This window comes from Eumetopias jubatus, unplaced genomic scaffold (assembly GCF_037043125.1).
Source record: "Eumetopias jubatus isolate StellerSeaLion01/CBP00866 unplaced genomic scaffold, mEumJub1_p1.0 scaffold_12, whole genome shotgun sequence".
NCBI lineage: Eukaryota > Metazoa > Chordata > Mammalia > Carnivora > Otariidae > Eumetopias > Eumetopias jubatus.
Window position 1 is genome coordinate 4,869,767 of NW_028274818.1, and position 27,452 is coordinate 4,897,218.

A 27,452-nucleotide genomic window follows, 5' to 3' on the forward strand; every position below is an offset into this window, starting at 1 on the left:
ATCTCATGTGATGCCATTTCTAAAAACTTACTCTATCCCCATGATACTTATCAGTGAAATTAATTTCAGAATACAATTATAAAAATGCACTCTTATTTTAAAAGGAAGATAATGCTTTTCACCCCCCATCAGGAAAGCAAAAAGTCATTCATTTTTCTAGTGATGCTCTCCCTCCTCCTTTTCAAACGATGATCCCTCAGCAAAGGGGGATGGTATAATCACAGAAACAGAGCTCCAACAGGCCACCTGGGTAGGGAGGGGATACAGTTTGTGACTAAGGGCCAGAAGGAAACTAAGTGATACACAGGGGGACTGAACCTCCGAACTCCTGTTTTCCTTAGGATATGCCTCACTAGCCAGTGTTACAACAAATGTTCACAGTAACAAAGATATCACTACAGAGAAAGAAAACTGGTTCATGACAGTGGGAGTCAAAAACTCAAGAGTTCACACTGAGTACTCCCACTCAAATCATTTCTGTATCTGAAACCAGCATTCAAAATTTCTAGTACACATTAATTTATATATGAAAAATGGTGGAAAACATTTACTAATACACCAGTTGCTAGTAAACCTGGATTTATGTCTCAGCTGCTATGTGGGGACCTTGGTCACAATTCATCAAACTTCTTTAAAACGTGACAATCTCAGGTGTCTGCTGGCTCAGTCAGTTAAGCATCTGCCTTCAGCTCAGGTCATGATCCCAGGGTCCTGGGATCCAGCCCGGCCGTGGGGCTCCTTGCTCAGTAGGAAGTCTGCTTCTCCCTCTGCCCCCTCCCCTGCCCCATGCTCTCTCTCTCTCGTTCTGTCTCTCAAATAAATAAAATCTTAAATAAATAAAAAAAAACTTGACAATCTCTGTAATAAGTTAAGCTATCCCTCAGGGATTGTTATTGTTACATCAGGGAACAGAATGCTCAGAAGCTTAAACTCTTTGGAAGATGGTAAAAAAATTCAGGATGGTGGTTAATGGATTCCAAGGCCGTTCACACTGTCCCACAAAGGATAGCTGGTGGTACCCAATGCATCAGTCTCAAACTCTCAAAGACACAAAAGAGCCAGACTCACCTTACAAACTGATCTCGTCCACCCACTGCAAACTGGTGGGTATTGGCAGGATTCACATAGATCGTATACAGTCCCACTTTCTTCTCCTTCTCTTTTGTCACCACCAGTTTCCTTTAAGAGTAGAAAAGTGTAAACGTTATATTCTCTAAAAGACCCAGATGGTCACGGCAAGAGAGAGCACAGAGAGTAATGTAGACACAGCTAGTAAGACCAGATTCTCAATGAGAAAGAAAGAAAAAAGTGGTTTTGTTTGTTTTGAACACTGGAACAAGAAGAAGACAAAAATCACCTCCACGTATATTTAATAAATGCTACCTTGGGGAGGGAAAAACAAACGTGTAGTGAAGTCATTTTATGGTATTCCTCAAGATGTGTAAATTAAAGTATATAAAAATATTGCTCCTCAGGTAGTGTCAGTTTAGTTGGAGTCCAACATGATGATAACCTATCATTAAACAGACGATACCACCCACATCTTCCCATATTATATAAATACATTCTCCCAATCATCTGGGAGCAGAGAGAAAGAGGAGGATGAATCATAAAAACAGTGGCCAGAAAAGACCTTAAGGTTAGAATCTACCGGTGCCTGGGTGGCTCGGTTGTTAAGCGTCTACCTTTGGCTCAGGTCATGATCCCGGGGTCCTGGGATGGAGCCCCGCATCGGGCTCCCTGCTCCGCGGGAAGCCTGCCTCTCCCTCTCCCACTCCCCCTGCTTGTGTTCCCTCTCTCACTCTCACTGTGTCTGTCTCTGTCAAATAAATAAATAAAATCTTAAAAAAAAAAAAAAAAAGATCTTCTTTATTTGAGAGAGAGAGAGGGCAAAAGCAGGGGAAAGGGGCACAGGGAGATGGAGAAGCAGTCTCCCCACTGAGCAGGGAGCCCAACTCAGGGTTCGATCCCAAGTCCCCGGGATCATGACCTGTGCCGAAGGCAGACACTTAACTGACTGAGCCACTCAGGCGCCCTTCAAATAACTAAAATCTTAAAAAAAAGAATCTACCTCTCAGATTCCACAAAAGTGTCACAACCCAGCTCTAAATATGCACACTTAAGAATGAAAAGCCACATCTCTAGCACAGGGACAGTCCAAAGAAAAGCAGCATTCTTCCTTTATCTGAAGTTAGGAGAGGAGATTCTTACGAAGACAGCTGTCTCTAAAGCTGGAAAGTCACCTCTAAATTACTCCTCTGGTTGTACCACAAAAAAAGGGCGATCCTTAAGAGGGCATTGGGGTCCTGAGGAAAACCCTATAAAATTTTAGAGTTTTAGCCAGAAAATTCTGGCTCAATAGCCATATCTGTCCCATCTTAAGGGTGGCACTATGAATACTCTTCCCAAATCTAAGTGTCCAGCCAGTCAAATATGATATCATAGAGATTAGTAAATTTACAGGAAAGGACAGACAGAGAAGGAAAGGGCTGAGTTCTAGCTTTCGTTTTTAATTCTAAGGTTTTGCTCATTCTGTTGTTATGGAAACTGAAGGAAATATAACCATGACAACGAGTTTCTTTGTAAAGAAATGATTTTAGCAACCTCTCTGCATGGTCAAAGTCCCTCCAGCCTAGAACTGCTCTAAGCAAAGTGGAGAGAGATTATACTTGATTTTAAAATCTCTGTAGCTTTTCACTGAAACAGTATATGGGGGCGCCTGCATGGCTCTGTCGGTTAAGTGTCTGCCTTTAGCTCAGGTCATGATCCCAGGGTCCTGGGATCGAGCCTGCCTCTCCCTCTCCCTCTGCCCCTCCCGCCCCACTTGTGTGCTTGAGTGCTCTCTCTCTCTCAAATAATAAATAAAATCTTTAAAAAAGAAACAGTGCATGAAGATCATTAAAAATGAATGTCATTAGGGAAAACACACACATACACAACCCTCAAAAACACAAGGCAGAAAACACATCCAAAATGAGTTTAAGGAACAAAACTAGCAGTGGAGAAGAGGCAGCTCTAATCAGGCTTTAGATGGGGAAAAGCAGACGCTTCTGCTTTTCACAAGATCATCTCATTTTCTCAGCAATGTGGATTTTCAGAAGGAGAGAGTCAGACAAACAAAAGTTGACCACCATGTGGAAGCAAAAGGAAAAACCTGAAGGGAAAGATTATGAAATAGGGCTCCACCATCCTGTAATCCTGACAATGAGCTCAATCTTTCTAATGTCTCAATTTATTCATCTGAAACGAAAAATTCTCTCGCCCAAGGGATAGATGCAGAGTACCTTGGGCTCTCTGGGGAACTTGCAGAGGTGCTATAAAAATAATTAATCATGGCAGGAGAAAAGAAAACTTTTTTTCACATCAGAAGGAGGGAGCACATGAAAACATAAGAAACAAACTTACCAAATTTTGCCTTAAAATTTGCAGATTTTTTTAGTAAGCAGGTATGTTCCAACAAAAAGGGAAAAATAACTACAGATCAGACCAAAGAAATCCTCTGAAGAATATTTCAAATTGGCTTCCACTGGCTAAAGGAATATCCCACCCACAGCTCCAAATCCAACTCTTTTTAAGATGTCAGCCAATCTTACCAGCTTCCAGAGACTTAGCTATCATAAATACACAAAAGAAAAGTTCCCATTATGCCAGCTTCACACAAAAATGCCTCTGATGTAAGTGGATGTTCACACACCAGCTTAACACGTAAGGATAGCTTGGATTTTCCAGCCAGGACCTTACATTCAGTCCCCTACCTCAGCCAAGCTTTCTACTACTTCTTCAACCCCTAAAGCAAAAACTTTTTGAAAATTCAGTCTCTTATTCCCCAAATCCAGAATCTGGGCCTCCTCCTACTTCAAGTTTCTCCTATGTTCCCCCTTTGAATTTCTATCCCATCTATCAGTGCTTGCATCCAGAGCCACTGCTTATGTCATTTCATTCCAAATTCAATAATCTGCCAAAGTCATCTGTTTTGCCCATTACATGGTCCCCAACTCCTTGTGGTCTAACGGTGGTTTTCCTATGACCTGGCGCACAGGATAAGCTCCCACTCTGCTTCCCAACTCTCTACCAGAGCAGACCAAACAAACTTAGCCCATTTGTTGCATCTCTGTACTTCCCCTCCCCTCTGGAACTTTAGAATGAAAACAACAAGGGACACCTCGGTGGCTCAGTTGGTTAGGTTAAGCATCCCCTTCCGCTCAGGTCATGATCCATCGGGCTCCCCGCTGAGCAGGGAGCCTGCTTCTCCTTCTCCCTCTGCCTGCTGCTCCCCCTGCTTGTGCTCTCTCTCTCTCTCTCTCTCTGATAAATAAATAAAATCTTAAAAAATAAAGAAAAATAAAAGTCTAATAATAACCAGCCTTGAGATTATATGCCCTAAATTAGCTTATATTCTACTTGTACGCTACGCGAATCAATGACATCCCTTGCTTAATATTGCTAATGACATATAAGACTTATCATTTTTAAGACTAACAAGAACCGTAAATAATCCAGATAATTCTAGATAAACAAGTCTAGTTATCTAGATAAATCCATATAAAGATGGCAATTTTTTTTTTTTAAAGATTTTATTTATCTCACAGAGGCACAGCGAGAGAAGGAACACAAGCAGGGGAAGTGGGAGAGGGAGAGGTAGACTTCCTGCTGAGCAGGAAGCCCGATGCGGGGCTCAACCCCAGGATCCCGGGATCATGACCTGAGCTGAAGGCACTGAGCCACCCAGGTGCCCCGTCCATATATTTTATTATGTGAATTTTTAAAACAAGATGTTTTTGCTTATTATAACAATTAAAATTTTTAAAAACTAAAATAATTAGTAGCTATAATATAACCAGTTCCAAACATGGTGCCAGACACTATGCTGGGGCATCAAGGACGTTTATCAGTAACACTCACAAGATGAGAGACAGAAATATTGATTGGTTATGCCCAAAGTAAGGCTAGAGAAACGGAGGTTCAGAATGGTTAGATAGTAGTGCCTGAGTTGCAATCTGACTCACGTCTGTCCAGATCCAAGTAAGATGCTCTGATCTTTCTATGACATCACACAGCTAATGAGGGATATGATTTAACCGTGAGCCTCAAATTCACGTAAAAAGGAACTGTGATATGACAGAACTCTGTTATAGCTACTAATATTTTTGTGCAAGATTTATCCTCTGTTTACATGTTTCTATACATAATTGAACTGAAAACTAGCTGCTCTGTAATGTGCTTCCTGTGGGTGAGCTGAGTGGCACCCAAGTGGATAGAGAGATAAACAAGTGATTACAGCCCACATGGAAGATAAGCGAGCCTTGTTTTAGAAATGAAGGCAGACTGAACAGCACTGTACTGCTGAGAAGCAGACAAACAACAACAAAGAAGGGAGGAAGAGCCCTAAACCTCAATCTGCTTCTTAGCACAGGCACAGAGGGACTCTGGATTGACCAGAGAGGTGGGTATTACCTAGGACAGGTGGGGTATTTTCAAGGCCAAGAAGTCCAGTTCTGTAAAAACATTATTGCTACACTTACGAAGCTGGCCGGTCTTGTCTGAGGTCAATGGTGAAGACAACTGCATCTTCACCTGCAGATAGGAACGTACAGGGAGAGTCCGGTTCCAGGGCCAACTGAGGGACAAAAAAAGGTTTCTATAGATTAGAATTCGAAGCCATCTAGTTCATTCCTTCATCTTTAGGAAGGACTGCATTTTTAAATATCTCAGCAAGAGACATGTCTAGCTTTTTTGTTGTAAAACCCCAGGAAAGGAACTAATAAACCCATTCTCTCTTGTTCTATGTGAATTTGTTACAGCTTGTTTATTCCACACAAGTCAAAAGAACAGGAGTTTTGCTATTTCAACTAAGTCCCCAAGGGATCTGAATAGTGATACCAAAGAAAAACATCAACCATTTTGGTTCATTCTCAAACAAAATCAATTAAACTCTCAGATGGGTAGAGAAATAGTGCCCAAGTTTCACTCCTTACACTTTAGTTGTAAAAATTAGTTAACTAATGGGTTGAAGGTAGGCTTAAGAATCAAAGAAATAGGGATGCCTGGGTGGCTCAGTCGGTTGAGCGTCTGCCTTCGGCTCAGGTCATGATCCCAGGGTCCTGGGATCGAGTCCCACAGCAGGCTCCTTGCTGAGCAGGGAGCCTGCTTCTCCCTCTGCCTGCATCTGTCTCTCTCTCTCTGATAAATAAATAAAATCTTTAAAAAAAAAAAAAAAGAATCAAAGAAATAGGTAACTTTCATATTTTCTGCGCCATCTGGGCTAGAAAAGGATATTCCAGGTCCACCCACCTATCAGCTTAGGGTTTGTAAAAGAGGTCCACCCTCCTACAGCATGACCACTCTGACATGAGGCAGCTCAGCTCCTCACTGGCTGCCCCACGACTGTCTGTTCTATATTTCCAGTCCTAAAAAGGGCTTCCCAGTCCTACATAGGGCTTCCCTAAATAGTACTGTCTGTGCCCTGAGACCTGAGAGAAAAGTTGGAGCTCTCACGCGTGAGGAGCGACCACTAGGACCTTGGAGCTGTTAAGGTGTTCTAGATACAACCAAAATAAATTTAAGATGTTTGGAAGACAAAGGAGACCTCAAGGATTTCCAAACCAACCACTGGTCAGCTTAGGGGTTAGGTATAATCAACTGAATGCTGAATGTACAAGATCTAGAAAGCTTTCAAATACTTCACTTGCAAGAAGTTTAGGTGTGCCTGCTTTTTCTCCTTTTTCATCTACAAATTTTAGGACAAAAGAAGTGAGGCAGGTGACACAATGGGCAGAGATCTGGAAAGGCCCTGGCTGAGATCCTTGGTTGAGGAGCTAGACCACACAACCATGAGGGCAAGAGCTTACTTACCTTGTGGGACGCTCCCTTGTGCTGGGCCACACGCTTCGTATTCTTGCAACACTGTGTGGCAGACAGCTCTGCTACCCGCACCTGCCCATCACGGGCACACATGGCCAGAGTGGAATCACCACTATTAGGAAGGAACTTGGCCTGGGATATTAATGAGAAAAAGAACATACAAAAGAAACTGAGGAGGTGAATTTGAGAGGGGAAAACCATAACAACAACCCTAACCCATCCCTTTGGTCGTACAAAAGCTGGAAACTGAGCTCTCCTAGCCTTATACCGTTGGCTCAAGTCCAATTTCTTCCAAGAATTAAAGAAAAGGAAGGAAAACCTGATGTAAGAGAGCATTTCAGTTGACTCTGCAAGGCTGAACTGGTACAGGGTAAGTGCTCAGGTGAACTAGGACTATGCCTACTAGGGGAGAAATGTAAGGAAAAGAGGAGGAAAACCTATCTTGATTCAGGAAGCAAACAGAAATTTGCTACAAAGACAAAGGAAATCAGAGGGGCTGTTGGGGAAGCGATCATGCCTAGGAATCAGTGCCAGTACCAAAATGATGGATGGGGCTGGTGAGTAAACAGAGAACAACAAGGCTAACAAATACTCATCAAATGTTTATTAAGCACCACGAATGATTCTAAACTGCTTAACTTCTATTGTTGTATAACTCTCATGGTCCTCTGTGTTATTAGTTCTACACTACAGATAAATAAACTGAAGACAGATATTAAAGAATTTGCCCAAGATCACAAAGCTAATAAGGGGCAGCACCAGGAACTGAAGCCAGACTGGCTCAAGAGCCTCCGCTGACACTGTACGCCTGCCCCCAGGCACACTGAGTACCTTTCCTGAGGACTTCCAAGCACCCCACCTATCATGAGGCTTCCAAATGCCTCTGTGCTTAGGAAAAACAAAAGGCTGTCACGGGTCTTTCAGGGCATTTAACTCCTCCAAGTCATCATGGGAGCCATGGCAGGACTGAGTCCTGATGCCTTATTCTACCACAACTCACTGTCAGCTCCCACTCCAGGCATCTCAGGCTTGTCTAACTGCTGCCTGCCTTTCTCAATTGCTGTTCCACTCCCTTGCCTCACCTGGAAGACATTGCTTTTGTGGCCGCTCTCAAAGTCCAGTACTGGCTGTCGTCGCACCCAGTCCCAAACCACCACTTTCAGGTCATCGCTGCCACTGGCCAGCCAGGTGCCGCGCTGGTTAAAGTGCAGGGTGTTGACACAACCAGTATGGCCCTCAAGCCCATGCTGCAGGCGGAAACGCTGCACAAAGACTCTTGCTCCACAAGCCTCATATACAAAGCGGGCACTGGAACCCAGCTCCCGCTCCCGAAGAGCAGGAAGGGCCTGCCAGCGAGGGCGGGGCAGGGCAGATGTCTCGGAAGACACCCAGTCCTCCAGGGCCCGCTCATCATCTGACGAGTCCTGGTCACGGCTGGCCCGCTTCCGCTGGACACGGCGCCGAGGATGCTCTTCCTCCTCCTCTTCTTCTTCCTCTTCCTCCTCCGAGCGGTCATGGACCTGGTTTTCGTCGTTGATGGAGTAATGGCCAGTGTCCTCCATGCTGTCAGAGTCCTTGTCTTCACCTGAGCTCTCTGTATCTGTACCCCGACTTCCTGTGCTGGTGCGGTTGGGGCCACCATCATCCCCAGTCAAACTCAAGCTCAGGTCTGAGGCCTCCACTTCAATGCCTGAGGATGTCTCCCGACCCTCCTCAGCGCCAGACATCTCCTCTGGACTGCTGGACAGGCTTCCTGCATGTTAGTGAGAAACAGGCGGGTGAGGGGGAAATAAGGAAATGGGAGAGTGATCAGAAGGATGTCCCCGCCTTAGTCCAAGAAATTATCACATCAAAAGATCCAGACACCAACTTTGGTTACAGTGTTTTTGTTCAAATGCTTACAAAGACTACCTTCTGAAGGGGAATCTTGAAAAGGACAAGAAACTGAAAAGATTAAGACCAAAGCCACATGCAAATAAAGGTACATCAACACAAGTGAAGAACTGCAGGACAGCCTAAGAGTCTCCTGCAAAGCATGGACCGGCTGTGTCCAAATACGTCCGATACGACCACCTTAAGCTCCGTTCTGCTGGGGTGCACATCCGTCAGCCACAGCAAGTAATTAAACCGAATATAAGGAAAAAGAATAACCATCCCAGCAAGAGTTGGTACAGACATCTGCTCAGAGAGAGACAGAAAATAACAGGTTAAAACCATTCAGACAATGGGTGTGGGGTTGAACTATTTCTTACTTCAAGAAAGCACCACTCCCCCACCGTCCCTAAATCCTAATTTCTTCCCCTGAGGTCCTAAAATCCACTAACAATTCAAAGGAAGTAGAAGGGACAAGCGGGGATTGTGAGCATCAGAATGGGTTCCTGCTCACTCTTCACTAATAAATGTATTCTGACTTCCATTAATTTGATGATGTTAATGCTACTATTAGTTAAAGGACTCTTTATTGAGGTAGAGTTTTATCAGGAAGCATACACAAATATCTGAGAAAGAAAGTTCACCATATCCTAGGTCTGCCATGCTGGTGGTTATAAAAGAACTGGGTCACTTTGAGCAATCTAATCCCCGACAATTAGATACTGCATTCTCCTATCTAATAGCAGCCAAATCATATTTCAGTGAGCACTCCTACAATGTGCTAGAGCCATATGACCACAACTTCCACACTGAAGCCAAGGTATGAAGGAAGGAAGGCGGGAATGAGGACTTTAAACACTATTCACAGCCTCCTTTCCTGATGATTACAAACTTGACCTCGCCAGAAGTAAAGGCTGTTAGGAACAGCAGACCAGGCATGTGCAACGCTGGTAGGAGCTATCCAACCCCACAAGGACGTTGAAAGGATTCCAAGTAGCGCCTGACAGCTTAGTCACCTGGACTAGAGCAGTAATTTCCAAAGATCTTTGCAGCAACGGAACCCCTGCTCAACCAACTCTCAGGCAAAACCCGCCACGGAAAACAGATGAACAATACAAGCACGTTGGTTCAAATGGTCACAGAAGGTTGGGAGACTTGTAAACAGCTCTTTTCAGAAAGTACCTCAACTAAGATCCCAGCGTGAAAACAATGGGTGTAGGAACCAGAAGAAAAAGGGGGAAAGTGCAGCAATTTATTCCTAGGAACTACACTTGCTGAGACCGCTGTGTATGCTGAGAAAGATTAGTAGTTGTGGTTTCTCAAATACAATTGGCTTTGAAACTGGGAGTGGTGAGAAAGGATAAAATACCACACATTTCACTTCTGTGGAGAAGGAAAACTAAAACACCCAATCTCCTAGCATTTCTTGTTAAAATTATGATTAACCAATCAAGACGACTTGGGAGCTCTCCCATATTAACATAAGGGCCAGAGTCAATCACACTCAGCAGGGGGACCCTAACGGTCAATGACCAAGATCCAGAGGTCAACAAATTTTTTCTATCAAGGGCCTTCACAGGCCACATGAACCCCTATCACAAGTACTCAACACCTCCGTTACGGCACAGAAGCATCCATAAGCACCATGGGAATGAGTAGGGAATGACTGTGTCCCAGTAAACTTTACAAAAACAGTGGCAGGCTGGATCTGGCCTGCAGGCCATAGTCTGCCAATCCCTGATCTAGCTGATGGCCAAATTCCAAATCAGTTATATACCTCAAACCACCTAGAACCCTGAGTCTCTCAACGAAGCCCAGTGAAAAATCTGAACCACTTTCTTTTACAGAAGATGAATGAACAGAACTGGTAAGAAGAGAACACAGGGTCAATAAATAGCATGTTGAAAAATCTCACTTTCCCTTACTTAACTTCACTGCTCTACCAATCTCATCAACTGGAACTGAGCCTATAATTCTGACCTGCAACGTGCTAAAGAACGCTGAACGCTGTGCTGCCCAATCATATCCATTTGAAGGACATTTCTCTAGTTTAGAAGTTGGCTCAGGGTTCAAGCATTAATCGAATAATCTGTTATCAAAATCTTGATATTCTACCTCCAAACGTGCCTTAGACCCAGTGAATTCACACCTAGCTAGACCCTAGAAAGAACGCAGGCCAGCCCTCACTCCAGACAGTTGAGGCTGTAACTTCATCTCTCATCGGCCATCTCTACCAAACTAGGACCTGCCGTAGAAAGAGCCCTCTCATCACAACTGGGGAACGTTACCTTCCCACAGCTCCTTTTTTTCCACCACCAACTGATCTTTTCCTCCTAGGTTTCATCGACTCTTACAACCTTTCAGAATTCCAAACTACTTGAACTCCTCCTAATGGCACACCTCTATTATTGATTTTCTGGAAACAATCAGATAGAAGTTGAAGGAACAGAAGTACCACATAGTCCAGGGTGTCTCCTGTGTAGCTTTCTACACACAAAACACAGAAAGGGTCCACTCTTAGGAAAGATTTCCTTCCCTCCACTAAAATCCAGGTCTCCACTTTCTTTGGGGGAGAAGAACCTCAGGTGGCCCCTTACCATTGGCTAAGTCTGTTTTGCCATCTGCGCTGCTCCCTTTGCTGGACATCTTGAATGATGTTTATTGTGGCCAGCCTGCATTTAGGAAAGGAAGAAAATGAAACAATTAGGAAATAATCTGGGAGAGAAGATAAAAGGGACCGGACATTTAACCATGCACAGCCTTTGTCGGTTTCATAAAAATGATTTTTTGAGGGGTGCTTGGCTAGCTCAGTCAGTGGAGCACGCGACTCTTGTTGTAGTGCTTTAACGCACTAAGTTCGAAACCCACATTGGGTGTAGAGACTACTTAAAAAAAAAAAAAAAGTTTTGAGTGTGTGCTCAACAGGGCTCGTCAGCTGCTGAAAATCACACCGGATCCCCCTCCCCTATGTCTAAATTCCATAAAGGGACATATCTTTGGGAGGTCAACTGCCATCTCTTTACCTGAGTAGCTGGCAGTGATTTCCGAGATGGGAAAGAAGGAACCGAGATCAAACCTGCACCAGCAGGCATATACCCAGTGATAGGTACTACAAGCAGAGAGCTCTAACACAAAGAGCTAGCTTCAGCCTTGCCCTCTAGGCAAGAATCTTCTGTTGTAAATTTAGTCATATGCATCATCCATAAGTTCTATGAAAGACATGTCTTCGTAACATGAAGAGGTGGGTCAGGCTCTGAATATCACCTTATGCACAAATCAAGAGACAGAAGAGACCAAGCTATTGGGGTGAGAGCTTGGGCCATATATTCACTCAGGAGCCAAGCTTCGAACTTAACAGGCACAGGTATTAACTACGGATTATAAGAAGTAGAGCCAAATTAGAATTCAGGAGGACCCTCCCCCCAAGAAAGAACCTAAAAGGTTTCTTTTTTCCTTTTACAACTAAGCCGCCAAGTCCACAGCTGGGGAAGAAAAGGGCCACATTTCCATTAAACCATCTCAGTCCATTTCAGAAGTGGCAAACGTCATTTCACCTAATTCCACCAACTTTCACCAGATTTGTCTGTTTGGCAAAGCCCTATCTGGGAATCGGGGTACCTAGCTTTTTTCCTTTCATACCACTGTAACACATTCATTATTTTCACAGGGCCTCACTCCCACCTCGAGCGAATTCCAAAGAGCAAAGAATAATATTATTCAGACCAGAATTTTGTTAAGCCCTTTCAGTGCCTGGACAAAAGGCACTGGTCAAAGACAAAGTATGATTATGACTCCAGTCCTCGTGCCCAGGCACACTGGCTTCTAATCTTTCAACAGCCCTTTCATTCCCACGACAACTACCCCCGACGCAGCCCCATCCTTATCCTGACCCCCTACCCTCCTCTACAGAAATCCAAGTTGCTTCAAAAAGTGTCCCCGGCCAAGAGACAGCTACCCAAAGCTTGCTCCGCAGGCCAGAGTGGGGGAGTAGCAAAAACACACGGCAGGACCAAGGCCGAGTCTCAGGAAGGACCTGGAAGGGTGCTGGGAGGCAACGCCAACAAAGCACAGATTTGTGAAGCCACGTCAAAAAACATCAGCGAAGAGCGGTTTGCAGAGCAGGCTGTTTTCCTCCTCCTACTCCAAGGAGGGTATTTTTGCACAGCATTCTTCACACAGCCCTGGTTTTTTCCTGTTGGTAGTCCCTATTTATATTCTTGAGCATCTCGGCAGTATCTTCTTCCCTGCCGAGGGTTTAAGTTAATTACATTAACTGCCAAAGTCCTGTGAGGTGGGGAAAACAAGCACACTACTTTGTTAAGATTAAAAACTCAGGTCATAAGCACACGTTCCCCAGTCAACTGAGAGAAATGTGATGTTTCCTCACCTCCAGAAGCAAAACTCTCAACCATACCATACTGTCCACCCCACCATTATCACTTTCCAAAGAAGAAAGTGGCTCCAGAGACCCTTTCTCAAAACTGAACTGCATCAATTCCTACAGAAGCCCAGACTGCCTGAGCCACAGACACATAAGGCACTAGAGAATCCATTTGCTCTCCCAGCCTCCATGACCAGGAGGAGCCAGAGCTCCCAGCCCTGAGAGGCAGGAAAAGCAGAGCCATACGGTTCAACCCATACTGAGAGGTTGCAGAGCTTGTCTTCTGGGGAAAGTGGTTTAAGGTTCTTACAAAAAGAGATCTTTTTGAGGAAGAAAAATTGACAGAATGTATTGCGAAATTCAGAAACAGGGACAACCCTGTGAATGCTCATGCCAACCCTGTTTAATCACAGAGTTGGTAGGCAGATAGCTTCTAAAGGTCACATTTTAGGGGCCAGAGAGTTTAGCAAAATTAGTTCTAGATTGAAAATTAGTCCAGGGTTGTAGTATCAGCTAAGCCATTAGTATCTTTTCTGACCATGAATGAGCTACTTAACCTTCTCCAGACTTCATTTTTTTTTTTTTTTGTAAGATAGCATTAGTAATTCCAGAGATGGTATAGGTAAGTAGAATTATATGTTAAAAGTTCTGCAGCAGGATGCTCTGGAGCAGGGGTCTCAAAACGGATTATAAACCTGTATCAGTGAAAAGTTTTACCATGAATCTTCAATATGTGTGCATATATACTAAGTTTAATTTTTCTAGAAAAAAACAAATTCCAATGTTCTTTTTCTATACATTACTGGACCATCTTCAATACCCCTTGGGGTGCACACCTTCCCCCTTTGGAGGACCACTTTTTCAAAAAGCCAAGAAATGATGACAATAAAATACAATCACTTTGGAAATGACCTGTTATTCTTATCGTATACATTTCTATCAGAATGAAGAAATTTAAAACCATCTCAACTCTGGGGCAGGAATTAAAGTATCCAAATTAAAACAGGCAAGATGCTATGACGGTGCCCTTGGTCTCAAGTATAGGAACCATTCTAGAATCTCTTTCATCACCAAAGAATATAACCTTATTTTACAATCAGAAGTTAGGGACCATACTTGACCCAAACATAAGTTACCTTCATCATTCTTTAATGCACTATCATTCCCAACAAATCCACTGCTTTTACCTTGATCAATTTCCATGTAAAATCCAGTCCAGAGCAAACCAATCTGAGCCTGGAAGAGCTGATGAGCTCACTGTCCCAGGTAGCTAGGGGAGTTTAATTAGATTAGCTCTACTGCCTACACTCTAAAAATAACCATAACCCCTGCCAAACTGAAGGTTAAAGAGTAAACTATTGGGGGATGGGGAAAAAAAGATTCAAGTGCCATTTTAATTTCTACCCTAGAAATTCCAGTGACCTAGATTTCTCTTGTGTTAATAAAAAGGCTTTAAATTTTTAACCAAATATATGACAAATTATTAACTAAAAACCAAGCAAAGGGGCAGGTAATACAAAGTATAAAAGTACTTTGTGGAAGAGGTACCAAACATGTCTTGTTTAAAACTACTGTAGCTGCTTTCCTTTCCTAATATTGATTAAAGATTTGTGTAAGAGACCACATACACCAGAGCAACAGGACATCCAAATGCAAAAAAAAAAAGACAAGAAAAAGGAAAAAACAGCAAGGAAAAAAGAACACAAGAAACCTTGACTTGTAACTTGTACAATACACAAAAACTAACTCAAAATGAATCATAGATCTAAATGTAAAGCTCAAACAATGTAACTTCCAGAAGAAAACAAAGAAGATAATGCTTGTGATACAGGCTAGGCAAATATTTCTCAAGACAAGAACTCAAAATAAATAATAAATAAACAAACAAACAAACCACACAAACCGTGAAAGAAAAAATTAAGTAACGGGACGTATCAAAATAAAAATTTATTCTTCAAGAGACACTACTAAGAAAATGAAAAGACAAGCTATGGACTGGAAGAAAATATCTGCAAAAGATGGATTTCATAGAGGGCAGCAGCCAAAATCTACTTCTCACAGCTAAATAACAATCACCTGAAAAGATGCTCAACGTTATCAGTCGTTAGGGAAATACAAATTAAAACTACAATAAACCTCTATACACCTATCAGAATGACTAAAACTTAATAAAATAATAACAATGAAAGTTTCCTTTATCGAGGGCTAACAAGGAAGGGAGCAACTAAAGTCCCACACATTGCTGGTAGAAATGCAAGATGGCAGTCACTTTGGAAAACAGCCTGGCGGTTTTTTATAAAGTCAAACACAAACTTACCATACAACCCAGGAATCCCACTCAGGTATATGTACTCAAGAAAAATGAAAATATATGTTCCCCCAGAAACCTATAGGTGAATGTTTTCTTTAGTGGCTTTATTTAGATTCACCAAAAACTGGGAACAATCAAACGTTCTTCTGCCAGGTCATGGATAATACATAAGTTGTGGTCCAGCCACAGAGTGGACTACTACTGAGCAATAAAAAGGAACGAATTATTGATACACAAAGCAATGCGGATGAGTGGCAAGTATGTCACGCTAAGTCAAAGAAGCAAGACACTGACAGCTACGTAATGATTCCATTCATGGAACATGCTAAAAAAAATAAACTACAGGGACAGACAGCAGAACCTGGTTGGTCAGGGAAGAGAACTGACTACAAACAGGCGTAAGAAAACTTCTGGAAGTGATGGAAATGTTCTATGACTATGACCTTGGTGGTGTCATGTGACTATATGTTTGTAAGAATCCGCAGAATGAGTCACTGAGAAAAGGTGTAAATTTTACATGTATATAAATGATACCTCAAGAAACATGGCCGATAAAAAGGGAATAGGAGAAGGGATGTGGGAGGAAGAAGTCGGGCAAAGCGTTAAATGATGGCCAAAGCCCAACGATTAAAATTAAAAATACTAAATTCTCAGGGCTGGGGCACCTGGGTGGCTCAGTTGGTTAAGCATCTGACTCTTGATCTCCATTCAGGTCCTGATTTCAGGGTCGCAAGTTCAAGCCCTGTGCTGGGCTCAAATGCTAGGCGTGCAGCCTACTTAAAAAATTAATAATTAAAATAAAATCAAAAATACTAAATTCTCAACACTGTGATTATTAACAGAGATTAGCTAAAGTGGTCAATATGCCACAGTAAATGAAAGCAAAACATCAGTTCTTGTTTGAAAAAGAAAGTACAGGAGGAGTTTGGCTGTGACCAAAGCCACCTGTGATTTACCAACGATGCCATGAAAGGCAGGATGAATCCTAAACTTATAAAAAGACTCCAATCCCACTGTCTTGGTGACAACTAAAAGTATTGGGAGCTTAAAGTAGTTCAAAACAGTTCTGTGGTTGTACTGCTAATTTGTATACTTAATGCTTTTTAATTTTATTTTTTAAATTTCTCTCAAATTTTCATTTTAACTCCCTTGGGATCTAGGAAAATGGGTGTGATAATTCTTCCTCACTTCAGGTCCGATGGGAGCATCAACAACTACAAACATTACCATCCCTGATCCCTTTTACTAAGACCCGAGCTCACCCACCCCGTGAGTCCCCATGACTTACATAAGCCCGGCAGTCTGGCTTGGCGCGCCTCTGCAACTCAAGTGCCTAGCTCTCCTACATCAACACCCATTGTTCAAGTAGACAAAGTTTTAGAATCTCCTCTGAAACTGAAAAATGGTGGTAGAAAATACTTCTATTATTAGAACAGATATCTGAGAGTCACGCAGTGTCTGGCTCCTCTTGGGAGGACAGACGTCCCAACACACCCGTAAGAGGACAGCTGTTCAGGGCCCATCTCCATCCACAGGACAAACCTGCCTTTCTGCCCTGGGCTCTGTGGTCCATCTGGAATCGACCAGTCCTGCTTTCCCCAACCCCAACTGTGGTTCTTAGCTGAAATGGCTCATTTTAAATTCATTCTCCTCACCTTATTTCTCTACTTCACAATAAACACCTCCTCTAGCCAACCTTCCTGACTCCCGCCATGAGCCACACTCCCACTGTATGGTGTTTATTAATCAGAGAACCCCGGGGAACTGAAATTCAAAGGATAACCCCAAGGAAACTGAAACTCCTACTATATACAACATGTTTACAGGGAGATAGGCCTTTAGTTCTGGGCCACTCTCTATTGAGTATTGAGAGAAGGTGAATATCCTACACTGTCTCCTCTGGAGCGTGGAGCAGAAAGAAACTATAAATGCTTCTGGATCAGGAAAATTAATCTCTATTCGTGTTGTGCAGAAGATCTGACAGCACGGGGCAACCTAACTGTACAGCTCTCCAGCTGCCCTTGTTTATCCAAATTCTAGGCCTCTGGCACCCCCCAGCGGCCCATCTATACACAGACAAGCTGGTACTGCCACGACCCACGAGGCGACACAGGAGGCGCAAACACACACGAGGCAGTCCTAATTCCCTCTGTAGCCAGTCATCAATAAGGGAAAATGAGTATACAAGGATGACACAAGTGACACAAACATCAGTATCATAAAAAAGGTAAACTCAGCTTGGCAGGGAGGATAGGATTTCAGTGGGTAACGCTGAGAAAGACCAGGACAAGGAAGAGGAAACGCAGGGAAGATGAAAGCCCTGGCGTGACCACGTCTGCCCGGGTGGGCGGCAGGGTGCACACACTGATCAGTTAAGAAGGTGCGTGGGGGGGCAATCAGGAAAATGACTTTGTCAAGGACAGGACTGAAATGGACAGAAAAGGAGGGAGAAACAAGTTTAAAAGCTTCCAGTCGTTGAGGTAAAAAGCACTGGGCGCCTGTCTGAGGCTGCTGGCTGAGGAAATGAGAAGAAGGGAACGGATGTGAGGATGCTGCCAAAGCGGAGCTGACCAAACCTGGTTCAACGGTAGTTACGAAGCACCCCCCCAAATCAAAAAGACAAGTCTGAGTTGGGGTACCCGGGGGAAATCAATGTCATAAATGAGAAGCGGGCATGTGTGGGAGAAGAGATGAATCTGATTTTGATTATGTTTAAAATCCAAGTTGACATGTCAGGAAGGTAGTGGAAAACAAAGGTAGGTCTGAAATTTCAGAAACTAGGGTCAGATACCGACTTGGTAATTACTGTACAGAGAAGCTTCAAAATCAACCACCTTATAAGTTATACCTCACAAAAAAAACAAAAATTTAAGTACCCAAGAAAGGTGAGAGAGTCCAAGGCAAGAATCCTGGGGAACACCTACCCTTAGGAAAAGAAATAAGAGGGAAACCGAAAAACGCACGGGAGAGTGGAAGGAATAAAGAGTGTCTAACATCTTGGAAGTCAAGAGATAAAAAGGTTTCAAGAAGGTGGGGACCATCCACATTTCAAACGCTTCAGAGAAGTACAGAAAGAGACAGACTGAGGAAAGGCTCTGAGAGTCAGAACAGTGTTCTGTGGAGTTACCTCCGGTGTGGAGGGAGAATGCCATTTTCTCCCTCTTCAAGGATTAAAAAAGGATTCAGCTATCTCCTTCAGTGTAGTTACATCCATTAAAGTTCTTTCCTTAAAAAACTCATTAGCCTACCAATTAATCACAACCTGAGACCCATGCTTAAACAATTCAGAAACGCTTTTATTCATACTGTCACGTGGACAGACCTTTTATACTTTACATATGCTTTTATAAGAAATACTGAACTCTTCCTTTCAGCTCATTTGTTTCATCAGTTGGCACTGAAGCGCCCAGGTTTCTAAAAGACAGCGCAAGGTATGATAAAAAAGGGTTTCTGGTGTCAGTCAGACCTGGGTTTGAATTCTGATTCTACCACTTAAGTCTGTTTCTCCTTCCATAAAATGAGACAATACTATTACCCTGCAGGAGCTGGTTTAGAGAATTAGAGACAACATTTTTGCAAACGTGTACTATTTTTCTAGCTTCTCATTTCTGCTTCCAGACTGCATTTCCTAGAGAAGCCTGGGCTTCACCACTCAGCAACAATCCTCCAAACACTGTACACAACCGAGGACACAGTTCCAAGTCTATAAAATCTGCTTCCCTGCTCTCACTGGCCTTTTAAAGAATCAGAGAGCTCTGTCAGTATCTCTTGAGCACATTCATGCTCTACGAACTACGGTGAAGCAATATATGCAGGTGCCCAAAATATGAGCCTCCCACTCTTTCAGTTCTTCTCCCTCTCGAAGGATCACTGGATAGCCAAGATGAGAGCTTCAAAGCAATCCTCCACAGGTGAAGAAGAAGAAAACAAGGAATTCCTGCAGCAACTATATTATGAACAAGGAACTTCATTCCTCCTTTGGATGAATGCCTTCTCTCCCTGTTGGTAATACCAAATGCCCTGTGTTTATAGTTTATTGGCTTTAATTCTAATAATGGTATTTCAGAGTATGTTAGGAATGCACGCTAACTCTTAAGTGCTGTCAGCAGCAAGACAGCTAAGGAACTTTTTATGACCATATTTAAGCCCATTTACCTCAAATGATTCTAAGGAAAAGTCATTTCTAAGGGAACTCCACTCTGTTTCCACAATGAAATGATTTACCTTTACATCAGAATCCAGCCCCCATTACCAGTTTTTACCACTCACATTTCACATTGTTCTTTAATCACTGGAAAGGACACAGAAGTGTGGCACTCCAAAGATACAACTGACAATAAAACAATAAAAACAGAAAGGCTAAAGACATCAAGAAGTGCCCTCCTACCTGCACTAGGTGAGAGGACAGAGTCTAACACTGGGTCCTAAATAAGGTTAGAAACATGTCTGATAATGTGGCAAGGCTTAAAAGTACACTAGAGGAATACAGCCTCCTGGCTACCACCAGAGGTAAAGCCTACAGATCTCCAGATGGCTAAGAAAAACCCAGAACAACAACAAAAGGACATGAGAGGCAAGCATGGATGCTTCGCATTAGAACTTCAACAGACCTCCTTAAATAGTATCATCAGAGGGCAAGAGCAAATACCTAACCTCTCAGATGCGATACTAAAAATGTTTGCAATAACACAATCCATTAGACATACTACATTTCAGCAATAAGATGCCATCTTTGTCATATTAATCACTCCCCATGCCCTATCTGCAAACTCAGAGCAGGCTCAGTTCATTAATTTATCTTTAGCATACACATTCCAGAGGTTAAGGCAAGTACTTGAGAAAGTGGGCTTCTGGCCCAGAAACTATGTCCTATGGAGACAGAGATAAAAGAAGTGTGACCAGGGGCGCCTGGGTGGCTCAGTCGTTAAGCGTCTGCCTTCGGCTCAGGTCATGATACCAGGGTCCTGGGATCGAGCCCCGCATCCGGCTCCCTGCTCGGCGGGAAGTCTGCTTCTCCCTCTCCCACTCCCCCTGCTTGTGTTTCTGCTCTCACTGTCTCTTTCTCTGTCAAATGAATAAATAAAAAAAATCTAAAAAAAAAAAAAAAAAAAGAAGTGTGACCAATTCACAAAATTCATTACACACTAACTTTCAAAGACCTTTCAAGGACTTTCTTCTCCAAGAAAATAACTGAATCAAGTAAACAAGAATTTCTGACCAATCTTAACAGTGACAAAGTTTCTCTATTATATTCACAAAAACATTAAGACGAAAAGTTTTCAACATTACTGCAAAACTAAGCTAAAATCACTGGCATCTGGCTCTGACATTAACATACACATGTCACCACCTCCACGTCTGTTGCTGATTCAATTCTTTCAGTTAGTTGCCTGGGTTCCAGATTGGGTGACAGTAAGTAGATTACCTTGGCTTACTGATAATTTGCTTTTTTAAAAAAGAAAAAGCTAATTCAATCTTAAAAACTAACTTAACCACCAAAGTTATGCAATAAAAAAGCTCTGTTTGGATAACTGTCTTTTATAATCTGCACCATTCCCAGACAGGTTTAGAATAACTTTTCTACAGCAGAAACAATCCAGAAACAGATCTATCTCCTGAAAACAAAGTTTAATTAGTCGCTTCATGATGTTAAAAGCCTGTAACTCACCTGCTAGAACACAGGACCAAGAGCATGAAAATCTGAAGGTCTGTCTCCCACAACAGAGCGCACTTCTGCAGAATGTCTTCTCCTAGAGTCCTTTTGCTCTTGAAATGTCATTATCGTTTTAAACTGGCAACAAAAAGGCTGCTTTCTTTTAGCTGTCTCTGAAGACAAGCTTCTGTCTTAGGATGATCCTAGTCAACACTAAGGATCACAGCACTGGTACTGGTTTCTATACATTCCACAGACCGCTGTATAAAATGCCCTGTCAGGCTGGTGGTGGGAATTAAGGTCACAAGCAAACCTAGCCTCCCACTTCAGCCATACTAGGAAATACTTCCTAATAAGATGTGACAATTCTTATTCAACGCCCTGAAATATAAAGTATCTTCAGAAAGGTAAGAATTTTACAGTTGTGGTTCAGAGACTAAGAATACTGGTTCACTGTATACAAAGATGTCACCTGGAGCTCAGAACGTGAAACCCCTAAGGGAGGAGGGATTCTTACCCAGCACACAGAGAGGAACAAAGTTATGCCTCTTTCAACATATGTGCTTTTTTCCTCCCAACCCCACCCCTCGCCCAACACAGATCTCCAGATCTCATAAAAACACAAATAATAAAAATGCAGTCTCAGACCACCTCAAAACCCTCCATCCAAAAGTCTACTTTTCAAAAGGAGAATTTAGACCCTGGATGGTGGTAATGAAAGCTGATCAACTCTAATTAGATCACTGGCCTGAATGAATACAGTTGATTTCACTGCAATATTATCAACACTTTTAATTTTCATGTGCCCTTACCTCCCCCAAAAAGATGTAGAAGAAAAGCCAACAAGAGAAGGTTAAAAACCTGCATCTTTGCCATCATATTGTTAAGATGGTCCAGCTAGGGAGATGAACTAAAATGCTCTGCACTCCCTGCTCCCTAGTCCAGACTCACTTCCAAGAACAAGGAGACCTTTTCATGGTCTAGTTCTCTGATGATCTATTGATGAGGATCACTGCAGAGCCCAATAGCTTGGAAAAAAATGTATTCTCTTCAAGGCAAAAAGGAAAAAGCATAACGGGTAGCTGGAGCAGAGGCGGTGAACAACACTGAAGCAGCAAGGGAAGGAATTACAATCCTTGTGTCAACGCTGATCAGATGTGCTAACAGAGACCAGGAGGAAGGAAGCAACGAACTATGGAGAAGTACTGATGTTTAGTCTAAGAATGCATTTAGAGATACACACTGACAACTAATATTTTCGCTGTCCTCTGACCTTGAACCCCCAAAACACGTACCTCAATCATGTTCAGAAAATAACTCTAGGTGTGTACCCACAAAGCATACATCTAAGCTGACCAATTAAAAATGATTTAAAGAGAAAAAAAGAAGTGTAGACTAATGCATACCTTACTCAAGGCCATAGCAACGATGTGTAAAGAAAACATTTTTTTATAAATGTCTATCATATGTCAGGCATTTAACAGCTTTATGTAGCATACAATACTAACAATGACCCCAAGAAGTAAGCGGCATTATCCCACTTTTAGAGATGTGGAAATTAAGAGTCAAGAGAAGTTTAAGTAGCTCGCCCAAGGTCACATGGCCAATAAATGTTAGTATTTAAACTCAGGTCTGTCCAGCTCTCAAAGCTGTATTCTCTCTTTACAACTCACTGATACACATACATGCCACCAATAATAATCTTATTCCGGTTCATTTTCTAATCAGGACACCATGAGGAACAAAACTTACCAGTGTCACACTCAACCTTTACCTACTACATATCATAAAGGTATTAAGAATCAGCCAGGCCTACCTTCCAGAGCCACTCAGTTCTTCTGTCACATCCCACGGACGTCAACCACAGCACTATCCTCTGCTACCAGAAACCTAAGAGTCTTACAGAAATTACATTTACAAGTATGTTCAGACTCCCTCTTTGGCTCTGGCCCATGCTGCTAAATGCACAGGATGATTCCTCTGCTCACCAAAAACTCTTCAGAGCAGCTATAAAAGAGCAGCCAATTTTTTTTAACCCTGAATTTCCTACTATGTCCTGAAAAGTTGGAATTCTGAGGTAGACTGAACTCAGACACCACTGACAGCAGCATCACTTACCAGCTTTTAGTGACAAGCAGCTGGATTCTCCTCTAAAGAGAAACAACAGTCCAAAGCCCTGAGAAGGGAAGAGACTTGATTTGACAAGAGGCTGAACAGAACTCAGGCAAATGAATTCCCAGCTTTTAACAATGTAAGAAACATGATCCACACAAAGGCAACACACAAGGCACATGAATAAAGGAAGAGGGAGACACATTCACTTCTAGGCTTAACTGGAGTTATTTGAAGATATACAGCAATAGTTTAGGCCAGAAAGTCAAGACGCCCACAGCCAATAAAACTTGTCAAAGTAATTTAGCCAGAGCTGGGACACAGCCAAGAACAATACCCCAACTTTGGGATACTGGGGTAGGAATTTTATGACTTCAGTGGTCAGCACTTGAGCATCAGGGGAGGGTCTGTCTTGGCCTCAGGAATTTAAATGCCTTCAACTCCTACTCACCTTTCCTTCTTTATCACTGAAGTAGGGCCAGGCTGAGCTCCTGAGAAAATAGGTCTGTTGATTCACTGAAGGGCTGAGAAAAGTTAAAGTTTAAATGGCAAAGGTATCTCTACCAAACATAATAAAAATATTTATGAATACATTTAAGAATCTCTTTAGACCTCCTCAGTATGACTTAAAACCAGAGTAACTCTTAACTACTGAACAAATAACCCACACAGTTACAGAAATAAAATGAACCAGGCAAGTAATCTGCCGGCTCCACTAAAACGTAAAAGTCATTTAAAAGGAAAAACGGAATCTTTCCAACGCTAACCCATAACCAAACCTCTGAACCAGAAGCCACAGAGCAGGGGGAAATCCCGTAAAGAATGTGATAGCGCTAGCGCCGGTTTACAGAGACTTCAGCAACAATCGTATGAGTCAGAAATTCAAGCCACCAGATGCTTTCCAACTAACAGGGGGCAAATGGTACGGTTCTGCGGTGCCCTGGAAGATCTGGGGGTGAGGGGAAGTAAGGTGCGAGAATTGTATTACAAGGGGAACAGGAGCAGACGGCAACAACTGACTTGGACCTCGGCCTTCCGTACAAGGTGCTGGGCCCGAGAACTCGGGATGGGGGAGGGGGCACACTGCGCGGTGGCCCCGAGGTGACGGGGAGACGCAGGGCGACCGCTTCCTCCAGTCTAAGGGGTAAAAACGCGCACACAAATGGGTCACCCCAGGAGCAAAGACGTCCCTGTGGACTGCGGGGCAGGCTCTTGGGGGCAACCCCAGGGCTGACCTGAGGCAAGGGCAGCCAGTCTTCCCGGCGGAGACTCGGCTCAGGGCCAGAACAAGACCTGAGCCCCGGGAGCTTGGGAAAGGAATCCAACCTATCCTGACGGGGAGAGGGCCAGGGGCGAGGGGGTCAGGCCAAGCCGGAACGAGACACGGACCGGGTAGGTCAAGGGGGGGGTGTCCGGCTGGGGCAGTTACAAGCACGGGAGCCGGCGAGGCTCAGCAGCCCGCTTCCCGTCTTGGGTCATCCTTCTGCCAGCGGCTGCTCCGACTGTTCCAGGCCCAGCCGCCCCGTCCACTGCCGCCACCAACGCCGCCGCCATCTTACACTGGCCAGCGGCCGCCACCACCACCGCCTCCGCTCTCGGCGCTTGCGCCTGCGCCACCACGCTTTCCGGCCCCGTTTGCGACGAGGTGCTGGAGGAGACTGAGGGAAGAGTGGTCGCGCGAGCTCTCCGCTCCCAACCCTCCTCGGAGGACGCAGAAGGGGCGGGGCTTAGGGCCAACGGAAAACAGAGCGAGGGGCGCGTGCGCACTGCCGGGAGGCGAGGTTGTTTTCGCCGCGCGTTTCGAGGGGCTCGCTTTCCTCGCGCAATCAAAACAAATGCGAGTTAGGGACCTCCCGGACTTGTGGTGGTGTGGTGGAAATAAACTTCATTTCTGGCGGGCTGGCTGGCAGCTTCCTGGGCGGCCTCTATTTTTGCCCTGCTTTTGAATACTGGAAACAGGCAAGTTGTCGCCGGGTTTCCTCTGAAAACCCCATTTCCTTTGAGGACCTGGTTTTCTTCAGTGGTTTTTATACCTTCGAGACCCGCTTCCCCCCGAGAGCTTCCATTACCCCATTTTCAAATTAAAAGAAGGGATTCGGAAGCTTAAGGTGCAGCCGAGCTATTCCAGAGGCTGTTTCTCCGCAGGCGGTGGTGTGCTGTGGGTTCCCCAGAATGGGCTTGGTGCTGCGCGCTCTGCTCCGTTCTGACACCTTAAAGGAAGCTTGCAGAAGTCTGGAAAGGTGGCTGCCAGGCGCGGGGATTTTTGACCAGGCCAGGGTGCAATCATCTGACCCCTTTCACCTCCTCTATCGCTCTCATCTACTATTAGGTCATTATGTTACTTAGACTGTTGCAATGGATACCTAGCTGGTTTGTCTACTTTCACTATTGACCTGCCAGTTAAACAGAAGGCAGCCAGTGTGACCTTTTAAAATTTAAGTCAGGTCACCCCACTACCTATATTATTACCCCAAATCTTCCCCATCACACACACACACACACACACACACACACACACACACACACACACACACACACGTGATCACAATGGCTTCCAAAGAGGGCCTTATGTGTTGTGGCACCTGTTTCTCTGATTTCATCTCCTCCTTTACTACCTACCTCTGCTCTATCCTTATTGGCCTTCTCCAGTCTTAACTCCAGCCAAAGCATGATCCACCCTTATGGCTTCTGCATTTGTTCCCTCTTCTTGGGATACTCATGTACCAGATCTTTACTAGACTTGCTCTCTCCACTCAGTCAGATCTCTGCTGAAATCCTACTTATTCTGAGAGGCAGCTCTTGACTATTCCAACTAAAATGATATTCTACACCACCATCTTCCTCTGTCCTCTCACTCTGCATTATTTTTTTCCTAACATTTTTTACCTGTGAACATTTAACCTATAATTACGTATCTGTAATCTAAGTATACTACTAGAATATGAACTCTATAGTGGCAGGGACTATATCTTTCTCATCTTTGTAACCCCAACCCTCTAGAAGAGGACCAGAGCACAAAGTAGCTGTCTGATGCCTTACCGTTCTATCCGTTCTTTCATTCACTCTGTCAACATCTGCTGAATTCCCACAGTGTGTAAGGCCCCTGTTCTAGGTACTGGGGCTGAAGCAGTAAAAAAAACCAAACCAAGATTCCTGCATTCACAGAACTTATTTCTCAGGGCAGGGGTTGGGGTGTAAGGGGAAGACAGGGTCACACAGACAATAATATTAAGCTTATGAAGACTAGTGGAAAATAAAGCAGGGTTTACCCGAGTAGATGTGCTCTTTTACTGAGGGGGTTCAGGAAAGGCCCTCTGCTGAGGTGACATTTGAATAAAGATTTGAAGTGAGAGAGTGAACCATACACACAGGGGAAGAACCTTCCAGGCAGAGGGAACAATAAGGTAAAAAAGACCTGAAGCTTGAGTGTGCTTGGTGTATGCAAAGATCAGCAGGGAAGCCAGTGTGGCAAAAGAGCAGATAGGAAATCAGTTTGGAGATACAAGATGGGAGCCGGATCACTCCCAGATTTATAGACCAAGGAGAGGACTTTGGATTTTATCTCCAAAGAGTGCTAAAAAGCCATGGAGGGTTCTGAGTAAAAAAGTGACAGGATCTGACTTATAAGTGAAGAGATTTACTCTGGATGCTCCTTTGAAAACTGCCTGCAGGGAGGCAAAATAGAAGCTGAAAGACAGGAAGCTATTGCAAAAGATCTGTAAGACTAGTGTTGCAGTGGACGTGATAGGAAGTAGTTGGATTCAGGACATACTTTGAAGGTGGCAGAGGTGATTTGCTAATAGATTTGAGTCTGGAGTGAAAGATAAAGAGTCAAGCTATCTCAGGTTTTTTTGATTTGAGCGACAGGATAAATAGTAATGCCATTTACTGAGATAGAACTCCAGGCAGGAGGGGGGAGCAGGAGGAGAGGTTTTTTTTGGAAAAATGTCCAGTTCTATTTTAGACATGTTAAACTGGAGGTGCCTATTAGATTTCCAAATGGAGCTACTGAGTAAACAATTGAAATATGAATCTGAGGCTCATAGAAGACAATTGGTGGTATAAACTGGGGAGTCATTAAGGTATAAACAGTGTATATAATTATGGAGTGGGGAGCGCTTACTTCATGTGGAAGAAAAGAGAAAGAGTCTATATATATATAGGCTGGACCCTCTAATCCCAAGGCGCTCCAACTAGTAAAGGTCAGGACGTAAAAAAATCCAGCAAAATTTATTTAGAAGGAGCAACCGGGAAATAGAATT

At 43.6% G+C, this 27,452-nt stretch overlaps 1 protein-coding gene across 8 annotated transcripts in view; it reads right to left on the reverse strand.

Annotated features, from left to right (window-relative positions):
* Window positions 1-24,898, reverse strand: part of DCAF8 (DDB1 and CUL4 associated factor 8) — a 39,998-nt gene extending 15,100 nt beyond the window's left edge. The window contains exons 1-7 of one of the 8 annotated variants that reach the window (XM_028090909.2): window positions 24,750-24,898; window positions 23,642-23,714; window positions 11,331-11,405; window positions 7,944-8,614; window positions 6,853-6,993; window positions 5,523-5,617; window positions 1,069-1,179 (exon numbers count right to left, since the gene is read on the reverse strand). In XM_028090909.2, coding sequence (XP_027946710.1) covers window positions 1,069-1,179; window positions 5,523-5,617; window positions 6,853-6,993; window positions 7,944-8,614; window positions 11,331-11,379 — 1,067 coding nt within the window. In that variant the 5' untranslated portion in view covers window positions 11,380-11,405; window positions 23,642-23,714; window positions 24,750-24,898. Of the gene's footprint in view, window positions 1-1,068; window positions 1,180-5,522; window positions 5,618-6,852; window positions 6,994-7,943; window positions 8,615-11,330; window positions 11,406-23,196; window positions 23,218-23,641; window positions 23,715-24,425; window positions 24,533-24,579 lie in introns of those variants that run through there. The other 7 variants (XM_028090908.2, XM_028090910.2, XM_028090912.2 and 4 more) reach the window with 7 other exon arrangements.
* Window positions 24,899-27,452: the final 2,554 nt, after the last annotated feature.